The sequence below is a fragment of the Miscanthus floridulus genome, chromosome 14, assembly GCF_019320115.1.
Source record: "Miscanthus floridulus cultivar M001 chromosome 14, ASM1932011v1, whole genome shotgun sequence".
Classification (NCBI taxonomy): domain Eukaryota; kingdom Viridiplantae; phylum Streptophyta; class Magnoliopsida; order Poales; family Poaceae; genus Miscanthus; species Miscanthus floridulus.
The window spans coordinates 78,983,756-78,998,051 of record NC_089593.1 but is presented as its reverse complement, the minus strand read 5'-3'; the positions used below and the strand labels follow the sequence as shown (position 1 = coordinate 78,998,051).

General features: G+C 49.0%; 1 protein-coding gene and 1 long non-coding RNA gene across 2 annotated transcripts; both read right to left on the bottom strand.

Annotated features, from left to right (window-relative positions):
- Nucleotides 1–578: 578 nt before the first annotated feature.
- LOC136502840 (uncharacterized) lies at nucleotides 579–4,715 on the bottom strand. The gene is made up of 5 exons (XM_066498093.1): nucleotides 4,378–4,715; nucleotides 4,187–4,288; nucleotides 2,253–3,941; nucleotides 1,866–2,099; nucleotides 579–1,589 (listed from the first exon to the last, which is right to left on the bottom strand). Exons 1-5 carry the CDS (start codon nucleotides 4,546–4,548, stop codon nucleotides 579–581), a joined length of 3,207 nt encoding a protein of 1,068 aa, XP_066354190.1. The 5' UTR covers nucleotides 4,549–4,715.
- A 100-nt stretch (nucleotides 4,716–4,815) lies between these two features.
- Nucleotides 4,816–9,259, bottom strand: LOC136505520 (uncharacterized). The gene is made up of 3 exons (XR_010771230.1): nucleotides 8,651–9,259; nucleotides 6,047–8,535; nucleotides 4,816–5,231 (listed from the first exon to the last, which is right to left on the bottom strand). It is a non-coding gene; the product is annotated as an uncharacterized lncRNA (long non-coding RNA).
- Nucleotides 9,260–14,296: the final 5,037 nt, after the last annotated feature.

Below are 14,296 nucleotides of genomic sequence, written 5' to 3'. Positions count from 1 at the left end.
ACTAGTTTGTAGGCGTCGAAATTTAAAAATCATAAATTTGAACCGTCCAAACTTTCTCAAATGGAAAGTTGACCAAAACAACAATTGTAGATCTTTTTGAGTTTAACAAACTTGGTATTCAAAACTTTTCAATTCGAAGTAATTTAGAGTCCATAATACTAGGGTCAAAGTGTTGTTTTTTCATTTGACCAAATTTGACTTGGTCAAACTTGCTCAAATGAGACACTAAATGACCTCAGATGAAAAAACTCTGAATACCAAGTTTGATCATCTCAGCAAGATCTACAATTGTTACATAGATCATTTTCCCATTTGAGAAATTTTTATCAAACACTAGTCACAATTTTCCTTATCTCTTATAGACTTTCTAAAACTATGTCACACACTTGTGAAAATTGAACTACATTTTGTTCAAGCTTTCTCAAATGAAAAAATGGTCTATATAAGGATTGTAGATATTGATGATATGAACAAACTTGGTATTCAAAACTTTTCAATTTTAGACAATCTAGGGTTCCGAAAACATATTACATAATATCCGTCTCTAAAACATAATATATTAAACATGCATCGTTGTATCATGCGGGCACAACAGTGAATTTCTTCTTGACGTATGACCCTTGGTTATGATCTTGTCGTAACCATGGAGTGTCTTCATCATTTAACATGATGCTTGGATCTTTCTTCACTATGAAGGGTGGAATTCGGACATTTCTTTCGTAATCTTCTGACATGTCTGACTTGTCTTCAATTCCTACTATATTTATTTTCCCAGAAAGAATTATGTGGCGCTTTGGCTCATTGATCATTGAGTTGATGTCTTCGTTTTTTCCTCTCTTTGATTTTGTAGACATGTCTTTCACATAGAACACCTGACTCACATCGGCAGCAAGGACGAATGGTTCCTCTTTGTATCCAATATTGTTGAGGTCCACTGTTGTCATTCCATACTCTTTGTCGACTGTTACCCCTCCTCCGGTCAGCTTCACCCATTGGCACCGGAACAAAGGGACTTTAAAATTAGGTGCGTAGTCTAGTTCCCATATCTCTTCTATGCGGCCATAATATGTTTGTATATTCCCATTTGGATCTGTGCCATCTATGCGAACACCACTATTTTGATTGGTGCTCCTTTTATCTTGGGCAACTGTGTAAAATGTATTCCCATTTATCTCGTACCCTTGGTACGTGAGGATATGCCACGATGGCTGCCTAGCCAACAAATACAGTTGCTCATCAATATTGTCATCGCCTTGACATTCTTTTCGCAACCAACCACTGAAACTTTTCATGTGCTGACGCCTAATCCAAGCTTCAGTCTTCCCTGGAAACTTGGATCGTAAGAACTCCTTATGTATCTCGATGTACGGATGCACCAATGACGAGTTCTGAAGAACTGTGTAGTGTGCTTTATTGAAATAATCGTCTTCCATGCCAATATATGTTTTCTTCCCTAAAGTTCCTTTACCACTGAGTCTCCCCTCATGTCGTGATTCGGGAACGCCAATCGGAGCAATGTCAGGAATAAAGTCAACACAGAACTCAATGACCTCCTCTGTTCCATAGCCCTGGGCGATGCTTCCTTCAGGCTTAGAACGGACTTTCACATATTTCTTCAAGACTCCCATAAACCTCTCGAAGGGGAACATGTTATGTAAGAACATAGGTCCAAGAATACTAATCTCCTTCACCAAATGAACTAGGATGTGTGTCATGATATTAAAGAAGGATGGAGGGAACACCAACTCAAAGCTGACAAGACATTGAACCACATCGTTCTGTAGAGTAGCTAGTTCCACTGGATTGATTGCCTTCTGAGAAATTGCATTGAGAAATGCACATAGCTTCACGGTGGCTAGACGTACATGTGGAGGTAGAATTCCTCTTAAAGCAACTGGAAGCAATTGCGTCATAAGCACGTGGCAGTCGTGGGACTTTAAGTTTAGGAATTTTTTATCTGGCACATTTATTATACCCTTTATATTGGAGGAGAATCCCGATGGGACCTTGATGCTGCTTAGACATTCGAACATGCTATCCCTCTCTTCTTTGCTAAGCGTGTAGCTAGCAGGACTTAAGTAATGACGTCCATCACCTGTCTTCTCTGGATGAAGGTTGTCTCGTTCTTTCATGCACTGCAAGTCCTGGCGTGCTTCAAGTGAATCCTTTGGCTTCCCGTACACACCCATGAATCCTAACAGGTTCACACAAAGATTCTTTGTCAGGTGCATCACGTCGATTGCGTTGCGGACCTCTAGGACTTGCCAATAGGGTAGCTCCCAAAAGATGGACTTCTTCTTCCACATGGGTGCATGTCCATTAGCATCTTTGGGAACAGATTCACTGCCTTGTCCCTTTCCAAATACTACTTTCACATCCTTGACCATTGCGAGTACATCTTCCCCGGTTCGGTTATGAGGCTTCTTCCGGTGGTCTGGCTTACCTTTAAAATGCTTCCCTTTCTTTCTTACTTGGTGGTTCAAAGGAAGGAATCGACGATGGCCAAGGTACACGACCTTTCGACATCTTTTCAAATATATACTGTCAAGGTCATCAAAACAATGTGTGCATGCATTATATCCTTTGTTTGTCTGACCTGAAAGATTACTTAAAGCAGGCCAATCATTGATGGTTACGAACAACATTGCTCGTAGGTCAAAGTGTTCTTGTTTGTACTCATCCCAGACACGTACACCTGGTTTGTTCCATAAAACTAGAAGTTCTTCAACTAATGGCTTCAGATATACATCAATATCGTTTCCAGGTTGCCTCGGACCTTGGATGAGGATCGGCATCATAATGAACTTCCGCTTCATGCATAACCATGGAGGAAGGTTGTAGATACATAGAGTAACTGGCCAAGTGCTATGACTAGTGCTCTGCTGTCCAAAAGGATTCATACCATCTGTACTTAAGGCGAACCTTAAGTTTCTAACCTCATTTGCAAACTCTGAAAATTCTCTATCTATCGCTCTCCACTGGGACCCATCAGCTGGGTGTCTCAGCATATTGTCTACCTTACGGTCTTCTTTATACCACCGCAACAACTTTGCGTGGTCTTTATTTCTGAACAAACGTTTTAAGCGTGGTATTATAGGAGCATACCACATAACCTTGGCAGGGATTTTCTTTCTAGGACGTTGTTCACCCTCGACGTCACCAGGATCATCGCGCCTGATCTTATACCGCGATGCTTTACATACCGGGCATTCATCCAAATTCTCGTATTCATTGCCATGGTAGAGGATACAGTCATTAGGACATGCATGTATCTTCTGGATTTTTAATCCCAAAGGGCAGACAACCTTTTTTGCTTCGTACGTAGTGGTGGGCAATTCATTTGGCTTCGGAAGCATCTTCTTTATGAGGTTTAATAAATTCCCAAATGCCTTATCGGATACACCATTCTTTGCCTTCCACTGTAGCAATTCCAGTGTCGTACCCAGCTTTTTTTGCCCCTCTTCGGCCATCGGGTATAGCAACTTCCTATGATCCTCAAGCATGCGCTCCAACTTAACTTTCTCTTTTTCACTTTCCCATTCTTGTTGTGCATCACGAATGGCATCGCCAAGAGCATCACCGAGATCATCTTCTACCGCTACCTCTTCTTCATCTCTCCCCATTGTAGTATCATCAAAGGCACCATACTGAGCAATAATGTCATCAATGTCTAAATCTTCTCCTTCACCTTCTTCCATCATGACCCCGCTTTCTCCATGCTTAGTCCAACATATATAGTTTGACATGAAACCTGACTTAAGCAAATGTGAATGAAGACTCATTGAGCTTGAATATTCCTTTAAATTCTTACATAGGGCACATGGACAACATATGAAACCATCCCGCTTATTTGCCTCGGCCACACCTAAGAAATAGTGCAAGCCCTCTATAAAGTCTTGGGAGCGACGATCGGCATTGTACATCCAATGGCGTGACATAATCTGTATTACACGACAAATTATGAAAACCTTGAACATAATTAAGTATTTTATTACACAACATAAATGACACACACACGGTTGATTAATTAACTAAGCCTGGCTACAACGTAAGCAATCCCAACTATCACTAAACAAACTAAAACTACAATGCACTTCAGTAACATAATTATTTTGTGATCGTACGCAACTAAAACAGACAAATCATTCTTCTGTTGAATATCAATAAGCTTCTCCTGCTGGCTCACTGCCTCATCAGCAGCATCCGCTACCTCAAGCGCACCCAAATTCTGCACGTATGTAGCATAATCTTCCTCCCAGTACCAACCATCGCATCCATTGCCCTCCCACTGAAATTAAAGCCAAAAAATATTTAGTCAAAAATATTCAAGAAAAGCAGGTCAATTAGCCATAATTATAAAATGCGTAAGAAACTCACATCGCGATCCGGGCACTTGTAGAAAACACGACCCTTGTTGGGTCCCTGTCTCTTGACTCGGTACTCCATTACAATCTTCTGCTTACACTTGCCGCAGGTAATGAGAGGGAGTTCTGGCCTCAGTCGTTTCGCAACCGAACGAGAGGCCGAGGATCCAGTAACAGTTGTCATCTACTTTCTATACTTATTTTTGCAAACTAGTGTAAATTTCATATTTTCAAATATCCATCAAATTATAGCTCAAAAACATGTTTCAATAAATAACCATCCGTACTAATTGACCTTGCTTACGTGATCATCTCGACGAGCATTTCTCCACCGGACGGCACCGTACTTGGCCAAGGAAGAGCTCTGATTCTACGAGAAAGGGAACACGGTCTTTCACGACCGTTGCCGCTCTCCCTCGTAGAATCAAAGCTCCTCCTTGACGTCCGTTACCGCTCGGCAGAGAACATGCTCGCCGACATGAACACGGTCCGCAAGTTCAACTAGTACGGATTTTCTACAATTTTCTAACAATTTTCTAAGTTTTTCATTTCATGGAAAAATTAATTCTAAGATCACGTAAGCCACCGGGGACGAGAATGGCGCGTGCTCCAGCGAGGACGAGCGAGGCGTGATTTTGATGAACTAATTTAACTTTTGTTTATCCAAACATATATGCAAATCATCATGTGATTTTGAGCTAAAAATGACATATAAAATCATAATAAAGTCCAACATATAAAGTTACACATGCATCTACATCGCAAAATGAGATAAGCTACTGATAAAACATAAGAGGATTAAGTTTGTTACCTCCAAAATCGAAGAGCAACACCAATGGAGGGGGAGAGTGCAAGAACAACAGCAAGCTGAAGAACAGAGGCAGTGAGTTTGAATAATGGAATGGCTCGGGCTCGGGGAGGAAGAATTGAGCAGAATTATAGGCCGGGATAATTAGTCCCGGTTAGGGGTCCAAACCGGGACTAAATATTAATCTTTATTCCCGGGGAATAACCCAAACCGGGACTAAAAGATTTAGTCCCGGCTGGTATTACCAACCGGGACTAAAGGTAAACCTTTAGTCCCGGTTGGTAATACCAGCCGGGACTAAAGATCCCTGCCCCGCGGACGACCGTTGGGCAGGGACCTTTAGTCCCGGTTGGTATTACCAACCGGGACTAAAGGGTCCTTTAGTCCCGGGGGTAAAAAATGCCGAGGCTAATGCTAAATTGGGACATCGTTCTAAAGTCTGTTCTCTAGTAGTGACACTTGCGTCACAACTCGTGCCAATGCTTGCGTGTCGATGCGTGATTGAACAGAAGGTGCGTAGTGTGGATGGAACAACAGAGTGGACTGAGGTTATTTTGATTTGCTTATATGATAAGCTATCTGTAATCTTGGCTTCGACAAAAGCTATATGTAATGTTGTGTCACTACATAAGCTGTAATATAATGTATTCTAAAAATTTTAAGACAACTTAAAAGAATACTCAAATAATTTATACTCATAGATTAAACCCAAATAAGAAGTTGCTCCTTAAATTATAATTTTTTAACAAACTTTGCTAAATATGTGCATGAGCACCATATAAAATGTATTATATTTCAATAAAGAATTTAGAAGTCATAATTCATTATATTTCAGGACTAATGGACTAGAAGTAGAAGACTTGTTTTTTTTTACCTTTCTTATAATAATTATATACAACGGAGACTGTCTGAGAAGTCAGTTGTTGTAGTCGCCACGATCATCGACTTTGTCTGAGTAGCAGTAAGCGGGAGAGGCTGAGACACGCCTATAATCCTCGGATCCACACCCTGAACTGCTGGAGAGGAGAAGTCGAGTGTCGTGGGGTGGATCGGAGACACCTGAGGAAAGCTCTGACCCTAAGGTGCGCTATACTATATAGCTGGGGCCAAAGAAACCTGCTGAACAGGTGCAGGAGCTGCTATCTGGACTGGAGGCGGTGGAGGAGAGATACCGGTCTGCTGCAGAATGTGCTCGAAGTAGTGAAAGTGGCGTGCCTCACTAGCAAGCATCTGGTCCTGGAAAGAATCCTGCCGAGCCTGGATGTTCTCAAACAAGGTAAGCATCTGCTGCCCTAGCTTGGCCTACTCGGTACGGGCCTCTGCCTCACGTCGTGCTGCTCGGCTGCTAAACATTGTATCTCGGCGGCCTGTCTCTGCTGCTCAGTGATTATCTGCTGAAGTAAAGCTGCCAGGGTAGGGTCTGTCACTGGAGGAACTGGCGGAGCAAAGCGGGAACCACTAGCTTCGTGGTCATGGGGTCGAGGTGAAATAGGCCGAGGCTGTGGCCCAAAACCTGGTAGCTCGTCGTCGTCGTCATCATCATACTACTGATCAGTGTCTCTAACTGACTTGTCCTGAGGGTCCTCTGTCCCTGGCAGCTCAACAGGCTCAAGCTCTCTGTGTCTCTCGTCTGTCCCAAGGGCTACTGGCTTGTATGTCATGAAGGCTCTGGCATGAGTGTCACGAGTCATAACATACCGCGGATGGTGAATCAGCCTCTCAAAGATGAGACAAGTAGTGAGCGTAGGGAAGCTGAAGACGAGCTCTGCATCCATCCATCACTGTGTCCTCAATCTCACAGAGCAGAAAGTCCACGACATCAAACACTGTGTGAGACACAAGAGCGCCAAGTAGCCACTGCTGTAGGTGGGTTAGGGCCACTCTGAAACCAACACATGGAAGTAGTGTCCTCCTTATAGCTGCCTCAAGCACCTGAGCCACTCGTGTCATGTCCCGCGGACTCCGTCGGGACCCCTCGTCGAATGGCGGAAGGAAGATGGCCGCTACGTGGGCTGCTGGAGACTACGTCCCGCCGTGAGGCCGTCTAGGAGGGTCTGCTGAACCATAGCACATACTGTGCAGTCTGACTGGTGTCTCTGGAAACCCGTACAGCTAACGAATCTCACTAGTGAAGATCCTGTGGGTCTCGCCCTCAAACCTGAACTGAATGAACTCGTGGCTTGGGTCAACCCAAATTGTGGCCTAGAACACTCTGACCCACTCATCCATGTATAATCCTGATCTGCACATCAGCTCCTCCAGTCTGGGCAAGTAGGTGATGCACTGTGAAATTTCATGAGTGCCTGCTGCTCACCTCCGATACGCCAAGTCCTAAACTCTATGGGGTCTCAAACCAACTCACTCAAGCACCTGTGCTCTATAGAACGACTCCTGAATAGTCGTGCTGAACAGCTCTGAAGCAGTCTCCTCAATCTCTGCAGGTAGCCACTCCTCAAGCGGGATGTTCCGGAAACGACAGACACGTCCGACTATGGTTGTACGAAGCTCAATCGTCCTGAACATGCTCAAGACCCTGCTCGTCACGCTCTCTGAAGCGTCGTCTAGGTGGCACTAGAGGCAAGTCCTCCTTGGGGTCCTCTGGTTGCTCCTGCTGACGCTGACTCGGCGTCGGGTGCACAGTGGTGCGTGCACGAGACGACCGACGAGGCTAAGGCGTCTCTGTCTGCTAGGGCTCTGACTGCTGAGTCTCTGTAGCTGTAGGACCAATCCTCAAAGTACCACTCCTGCCACCTCTCACACCTCCGTCATAAGCTGCTGCTGCTGCTAGAGCCTGCTCGACCTCTCGGTGCTGCCTCTTCCGCTTCTTGGTTTGCTCGATCACCTTTGCCTTGCCCTTGTCCCTCGGCGGATGACGAGGGTCCTGACCGTCACCACCCCCACCAGCAGGAGGAACCGGACCGGTGCGCTTTGATCGTGTCATCGCTGCAACTGATAAGAATACCACTGAGACAAGCACTCACTGACACTACAAAATCAACTGCCAAGAATCAGCTGCCAGAGAATCACTGCCAAGCAATAGAACTCCCCCTGACTCAAGTCATCCTGCCCAATTATCATTTAAGAGGCTTGGCCTCCGTTCCGTACTCGCCAACGGCGGATCCAGGAAATATTTGGATCCAGGAAATATTTCAGGGGGGCTGAACAACACTGATGCTCGATCTTAAGTCTCAGCCCCCCTACACTATAGAACTTTGCCTAAAAATTTATGGGTGCTCCACAGGGGTTCCACTGCTCCGGTATGGGTAGGGGGGGCTCGAGCCCCCCGCCCCACCGTTGGATCCGCCCCTGGTATTCGCGGACTTAGCCCCGAGTTCAACTGTCACTGCCCACTGACCAAAATGTCTGCATGATGGAATAGGTGGAAATATATATAAGCAATTTAATTTCTAGAGATGAGAATTTCCTATGTGAAGCAAAGCAATTTTAGATGAGGAAGTGAAATGAGGGGCTTTGCTACCTGACAATAGCAACGATCCGACCACCAAGCAGTAGGAAAGGAGGTCACAGGGGCCGCACACGTCAACTGCCAAAGGATGTGACAGAAAAGTGCAAGAACACAGCAAGGAAAACTGATTGCGGCAATTCGTCGAGCACATGGCGGGCATGAAAGGTGCTCACCAAGAAGAAACGGCTGCCGGCCAAGATATACGCCTGATGGCGAGCACATAGCACAAAACCACAGCACATGATCGCCGGTGAAGATGGGGAAGCGAGCTCAGGAGAGGTCAAGGCGATGACGTCGAGCTCGGCCTCCAGGGGACGCAGAGGTGGGCCGTGGACCTCGGGCATGGCGCGCGCTTGAGAGATGGCGAGGGTGCGAGCGCACGGCGCTGCTTGGGCGAGACGAGGCCGCAGAGGCAAGGAGGAAGCACGACAGCAGGAGATGGTGGGCACGCGGCGGCGACAAAACGGGGGCGCGTGCGCGCGCGAGTGAGTGAGGGTGCGGCCGCGGCGAGGAAAGGGCGCGGGCGAGCGCTGGTGCGCAGGAGGAGGCATGGCGGTCAGGGAGGAGGAGCGTGGTGGCTTGGGCGTGGAGCGGGCGCGACGGCGTCATACGGTTGCGATGCCTGTGCGGCGATTTGGGTGGAGTCGGGCGCGGGCGGAGGAGAAAGGAAAGAGCAGCTGACTGCACGGGCTCATGTGACAGATAAAATTTACTGTGCTCTCAAAATGGTCCCCGGACAAGCTCTGTTGGAGGGATGGTGACCGTGACGGTGACAGAGACGGTGCACCGCCATAGCCTATCCAGTGTACACCGGTAGAGACGGTGACCAACGAATTTTTCACTGTTTTCACTTGCACCGCCCTGTGAACAGTTGTTGTCGGGTGCCCTCCAGTCTTCAGATTTGAAATTGGTCTTCGCCGAACCTGCACCCAACCATGTCCCAACCTCAAGAAGAAGCAACTAAGGGTTTGTTTGGTATGGCTCTGGAACTGAACTCCAGCAACTTTAACAAAATTTTCAGCCAAACATCCCAACTCCAAAACTCTATAGAGCTGTAGTGCAAATGAAGGTGGAGTTTTGGAGCACCTCTTTTGCAGCTCCAGAACCACCCAATATGAACCTCCTCGTGGAGTTGATGGGTAATTACCCACCAATACCACTGGTTACACAAAAAAACGGTTCGTTCTTTTCCTCCCGAGACCCCGGCGCCACATCTCCCTCCTGCGCCTCATCCAATCCGCGATTGCTCTGTTCTGGCGCCCGACCCCCGCCGCCGCTAGGGTTTGCCCGCCGCCACCCACACCGGCGGTCGCCATCCATCCCCGCCGCCGGCTGCCCGAGCCCTGCCGCCATCCGTCGAGCCCCGCCCATCCGTCGAGCCCCGCCGAACGCGCCGCCCTCATGCTACTGGCGGAGCCCCGCCCATCCGCCGCCCTCCTGCTGCTGGCCGAGCCCCGCCCATCCGCCGAGCCCCGCCGAACGTCGCCGCACTCCATGGCGCCAGTGCCAGCGTGAGCCACTCCACTCCCCGCTTGCGGAAGTCCAGCGCCAGCGTGAGCAGCGCGCGCGTCGCTGCCACCTCGTCTCCATTCCCCCGGCGGCGGCGTCCTCGGCGCAAGATTCGATGAGCGGACTCGGCGTGGGCTCCTTTGACCTGCCCCGTCACGGCCTCGGTGCGGGCTCCTGCAAGCAACCCCGGCATGGGAGTGGAAGCGCCGCCCTGCCCAGGCTCGGGAGCGGGCGTGGCGCAGCCTCTGCCCCAACCCTGGCGCTGGCGGTCGGCACCGACGAGGGCTCTGCTCGGTCAACTCGTCAGTGGGAAGAAGAAGAAGGTGCTGACGAGCAGGGTCAACTCGTCAGTGAGAGAGGGAGAGAGTTGAGTGGGGAGAGCTACGGATGACATGTGGGTCCGTTCGACCAAGGGCAAAGTGGTCAATCCATACTGATAAAACACCATTCTGGAGCTGAGAGTACCCTTCTAGCCAAACACCCCCTACAGACAGCTCCAACTCCACTCAGAGCCAGCTCCACCTGGATTTCTGGAGTACAGCTGCTCTATCTAGAGTTGGAGCCATGCCAAACAGGCCCTAAACATCAGTTGGGACTAGTATGAGTCATCCTCACTCGAGCTCTCATTTCCAAGATAATTTTGCCATATGCTTAATTAATTTTTAAGAAAATAAGAAATAAAAGAGTAGGGAGACATCATGTGGCCACCACATAGGGGTCATAACTGAAACGATCACGGTTTCCTCAAAGGGAAATCCATAGATTCGAAGTATAACGTGATAGTTCTAGGTGATCATCCCATCGTATTATTAAATAACAGTCAATATCACAGTCATACATCGAATACCTGTATCAAGAGAGTACAAATAGCAAGGTTTACTCATTATTACATCTCCACTTGGAAGAATCATTCAAAGCATGCAGCATCCAGAACAACATCAAGTAGAAGGGCAGCGGACGTCGACTCCATCTTCTCAACCAAACTTGAGCGTAGGAACAAGACCTCTAATCCTCCCAATCATCTCCCTAGTAGTCGTACTCGGGCTCAGAACCTGTCAAACAATTATCAGTACGATTTTGTACTGGCCACTGGCTCCCACCCTATGCTTTTGTGTTTGCTTTTGTCGTAGTGGAATGCAAGGGTAGAGCAAAAGACCTATCGGTGGCTGTAGACTCCTATGCGAGTATGTCAAGTTTTAATAATAATACTTCATCAAGTTTTAACCCATCATATCCACATGTTCTCCAATCCCATCACACACATCTCACCACTCTCACACTCTCTAGGCAACAATGACGACTCCTGCTCATCCCTTCCCTCATCGACCAAAGCCGGAAACCAACACAAGAACCCAGGGTGGGAGAAGAAAGGACTCCAATCACTAATCAAGGGAAGCGTAGGTCATAGGAATGTCCATATCCGAGGACGCATCTATACATATAGATCGATCAACTCTGCAGAGCATATACACCTAGAACCACAAGATCACCATCATTGACGGTGCCCCACCTAGGCTGATACCTACTGCCTCCCAACCGGTATGGTGCCACCCTACCACTCAGCCCTAGGCCACCCCGGAGTCCACCAACACGCTGAGACTATGAGGCATAGTACCGGGCCCCCAAAAGGTCACTACGCTGTCTTAGGAGGGTGTGGGTCATACACCCGTACCTCTCTACACTATCCACTTTCAACCTAGCAGTAGTGGCACCATCCTAGCTGGTCACGTAACCTTCCCCCGTCCATTTAGGAGCGAGTGGTATGTACGTAGGGTCCTATGATCCGGTTCTCTCGACATACTAGTCCTTAGGGGGACCCGACAGGATATCTTCTCAACAGGGGATAACCAACACCCCGTGCCTCGACGACACCTTCATCCCGGGGCTTCATCCCACAAAGACACTCCACCCCGGGATCTCCTCATCTCACATTCACCTGTCACATGTACCACTCATAGGGGATGCCCAGGTTGCACCCCCTGGCAAGACTCGTCGTAAGATCCTGCCCGATTGACTCAACCCTCACCACTCACCCAAAACACACGCTAAGATCTCCCCGGTTGTTACCACATTACCGGCACCCAGTGCCTTAACCACTCACATACAATCCTCCACCAAGCATCACATCACAGATATAATGCATAGTAGAAGTAGTAGCAAGTAAGTAAGCGAGCATCTAACCTAACAGTGGGTGTGTAGGGGTATAGGTTGCGATAACGTAATGGCTCACAAGCAATTCTACCATACAACCTATCATAGATCATTTGCATAAAAGTACAGAACTAGCATCTACACTGTAGCATGTCGAATAGGATTCTATGAAGTTGGATGGGACGTGGCACCTGGTAGGTCATCTCCAAGCTCCTCAGTATAGTCGGGGTCATGCTCCTCAGTCTGTGGCTCCTCCAGGTCTGTCAAATGAGACATATAACCACGATAAGTGACTCCTATAGATGATCACAAGAAGCAACAGAAATTCAAAAGATCTAAATGCACTCAAATGCAAGCCTATGACGTAGAGGTCATTTTTAGAAAAATTTGGGCACTGGTATCATATTTTTCTGAGCTTGTATGAATTTTCTAAGTTTAAATCATTTTTCGAAAAAAGAAGAATAAGAACTTGAACAGTGAAGGACACGTGTCAGCACGTGATTGGACGTGGGAAATACGATCACTAACAGGTGGGACCTGTGGTCAACAGTGACTGACAGGTGGGATCAAGTCAACGGTCAGTGTTGATCGATCAACGATAAACGTTGACTAGGCCCAATGGGCTGAGTTGGGCCGAGCCGGGCCTGAACACGTGTCAAGCGTGGGGCTAGCCTCGTGGCCTGGCTATGCTCCTAACGGACTCGGGTCCATGGGCACGGCTCACGGTGGACTCAGGCGCGTGGGTCCATAGACCACAGACTCGGTCCATGGTGTTTCGCGTCCATCTCTCCCTCTCCTCTCTCTAGCTTACGGTGCGCCGGGTGCACGGGGCGACAGCGACGCAGCAGCTCCCTCTCTCTCAATCTCGCGGTGACACTCCTCACCGGTGGCGAGCTCACGCGTTCTCGTGCTGTGGCGGCTCAGAGGGGCAGCTAAGGGAGTCTATGGCATCGTGAGGTCATGAGGAACTCCACGGTGGGCCAAAGATGGTGACTTAGAGGCTTGGGCGCCCGGTGTAGGCTCAACGGCGGGTAGCGGCGGTACGGTTTTGACGGTGGGGCCCTATGGTGCGTCGGGATGGCTTCAGCGAGCTTCGCTAGCTTTCCCGTGCTACGACGAACATATTAGCGACTCCAATCATGATGACGGGGGCTTGACCGAGGCGGGCCACGATGGCAGCGGCACAACGATGGTGGCGGACGGTGGCGGGGCAGCTATGGTTGCATTAGGGACCAAAAGTGGCCCTTTTCGTTCGATTGGGGTCACGGGAAGGCCACAAAACTAGTTAGTGGGGACCTTAAGCCATGACGGACTTTGCACCATGGCAAGGCGCGCGGTGGAGCTCCCGCGAGCTCGTGGCCACGGTGAACTAGGGCAAGGCGCGGGCTTTGCGCTCATCCATCAACACGGCGAGGTGCGTGGGGTCAAGGCGAAACTCGACTGCCTCGTCTCATCTCGCGAGGTGGCCGAAGTCAGTTGGGATGGCCACGGCATGACGACAGCATGAGTGCGTGGCCGCATCGGCATTGCAAGGCGACCAGCGGTCCCCAAGGCTCCTCTTCTCCTCCCATCTAGTGTGTGACGTGTTCCTCGGTGAGGCGAGGCTTGCCGAGGTGGGCTTCCTACCTCTACTGGTTTGGTGACTGCTTTGCCCTGGTCGTGCTCTGGCCATGGTGAGCACGCTCGGTGCACGTGCGGGACGCCGGTGTTCCCGAGCATCCTAGGCTTGGCAAGGCTGAGTTCTTGGTGGTGTTCGTGTGTGCATGTGTGCGGTGCATCACAACGGCGAAAAGGCCAGCCCTTGGCCCTCCCAAGGGGTGAACATGGTGGGGTAGGGGATGACAAGGTGGTCCCACTGGTGTGGACGCACGGGCATGGCCCGCTAGTTGGGCTGGCTCAGCCATGCAGTAGCGCGGGTGCGCGAGGGGAGCACAGACGCGGTGCTAGGCCGTAGCTCGAGCTGTTGCTGCTGGGCTTCTTTCCCTTTTCTATTTTCCT

Bases quoted from the DNA above. Each gene is read 5' to 3' on its own strand.
- LOC136502840 (XM_066498093.1), bottom strand. From the start codon at position 4,548: ATGACAACTGTTACTGGATCCTCGGCCTCTCGTTCGGTTGCGAAACGA. The intron at 3,942-4,186 runs GTGAGCCAGCAG...CGTGTAATACAG, and splicing joins CGGATGCTGCTGATGAGGCA to ATTATGTCACGCCATTGGAT. The intron at 2,100-2,252 runs GTCCGCAACGCA...CATCCAGAGAAG, and splicing joins CCTATTGGCAAGTCCTAGAG to ACAGGTGATGGACGTCATTA.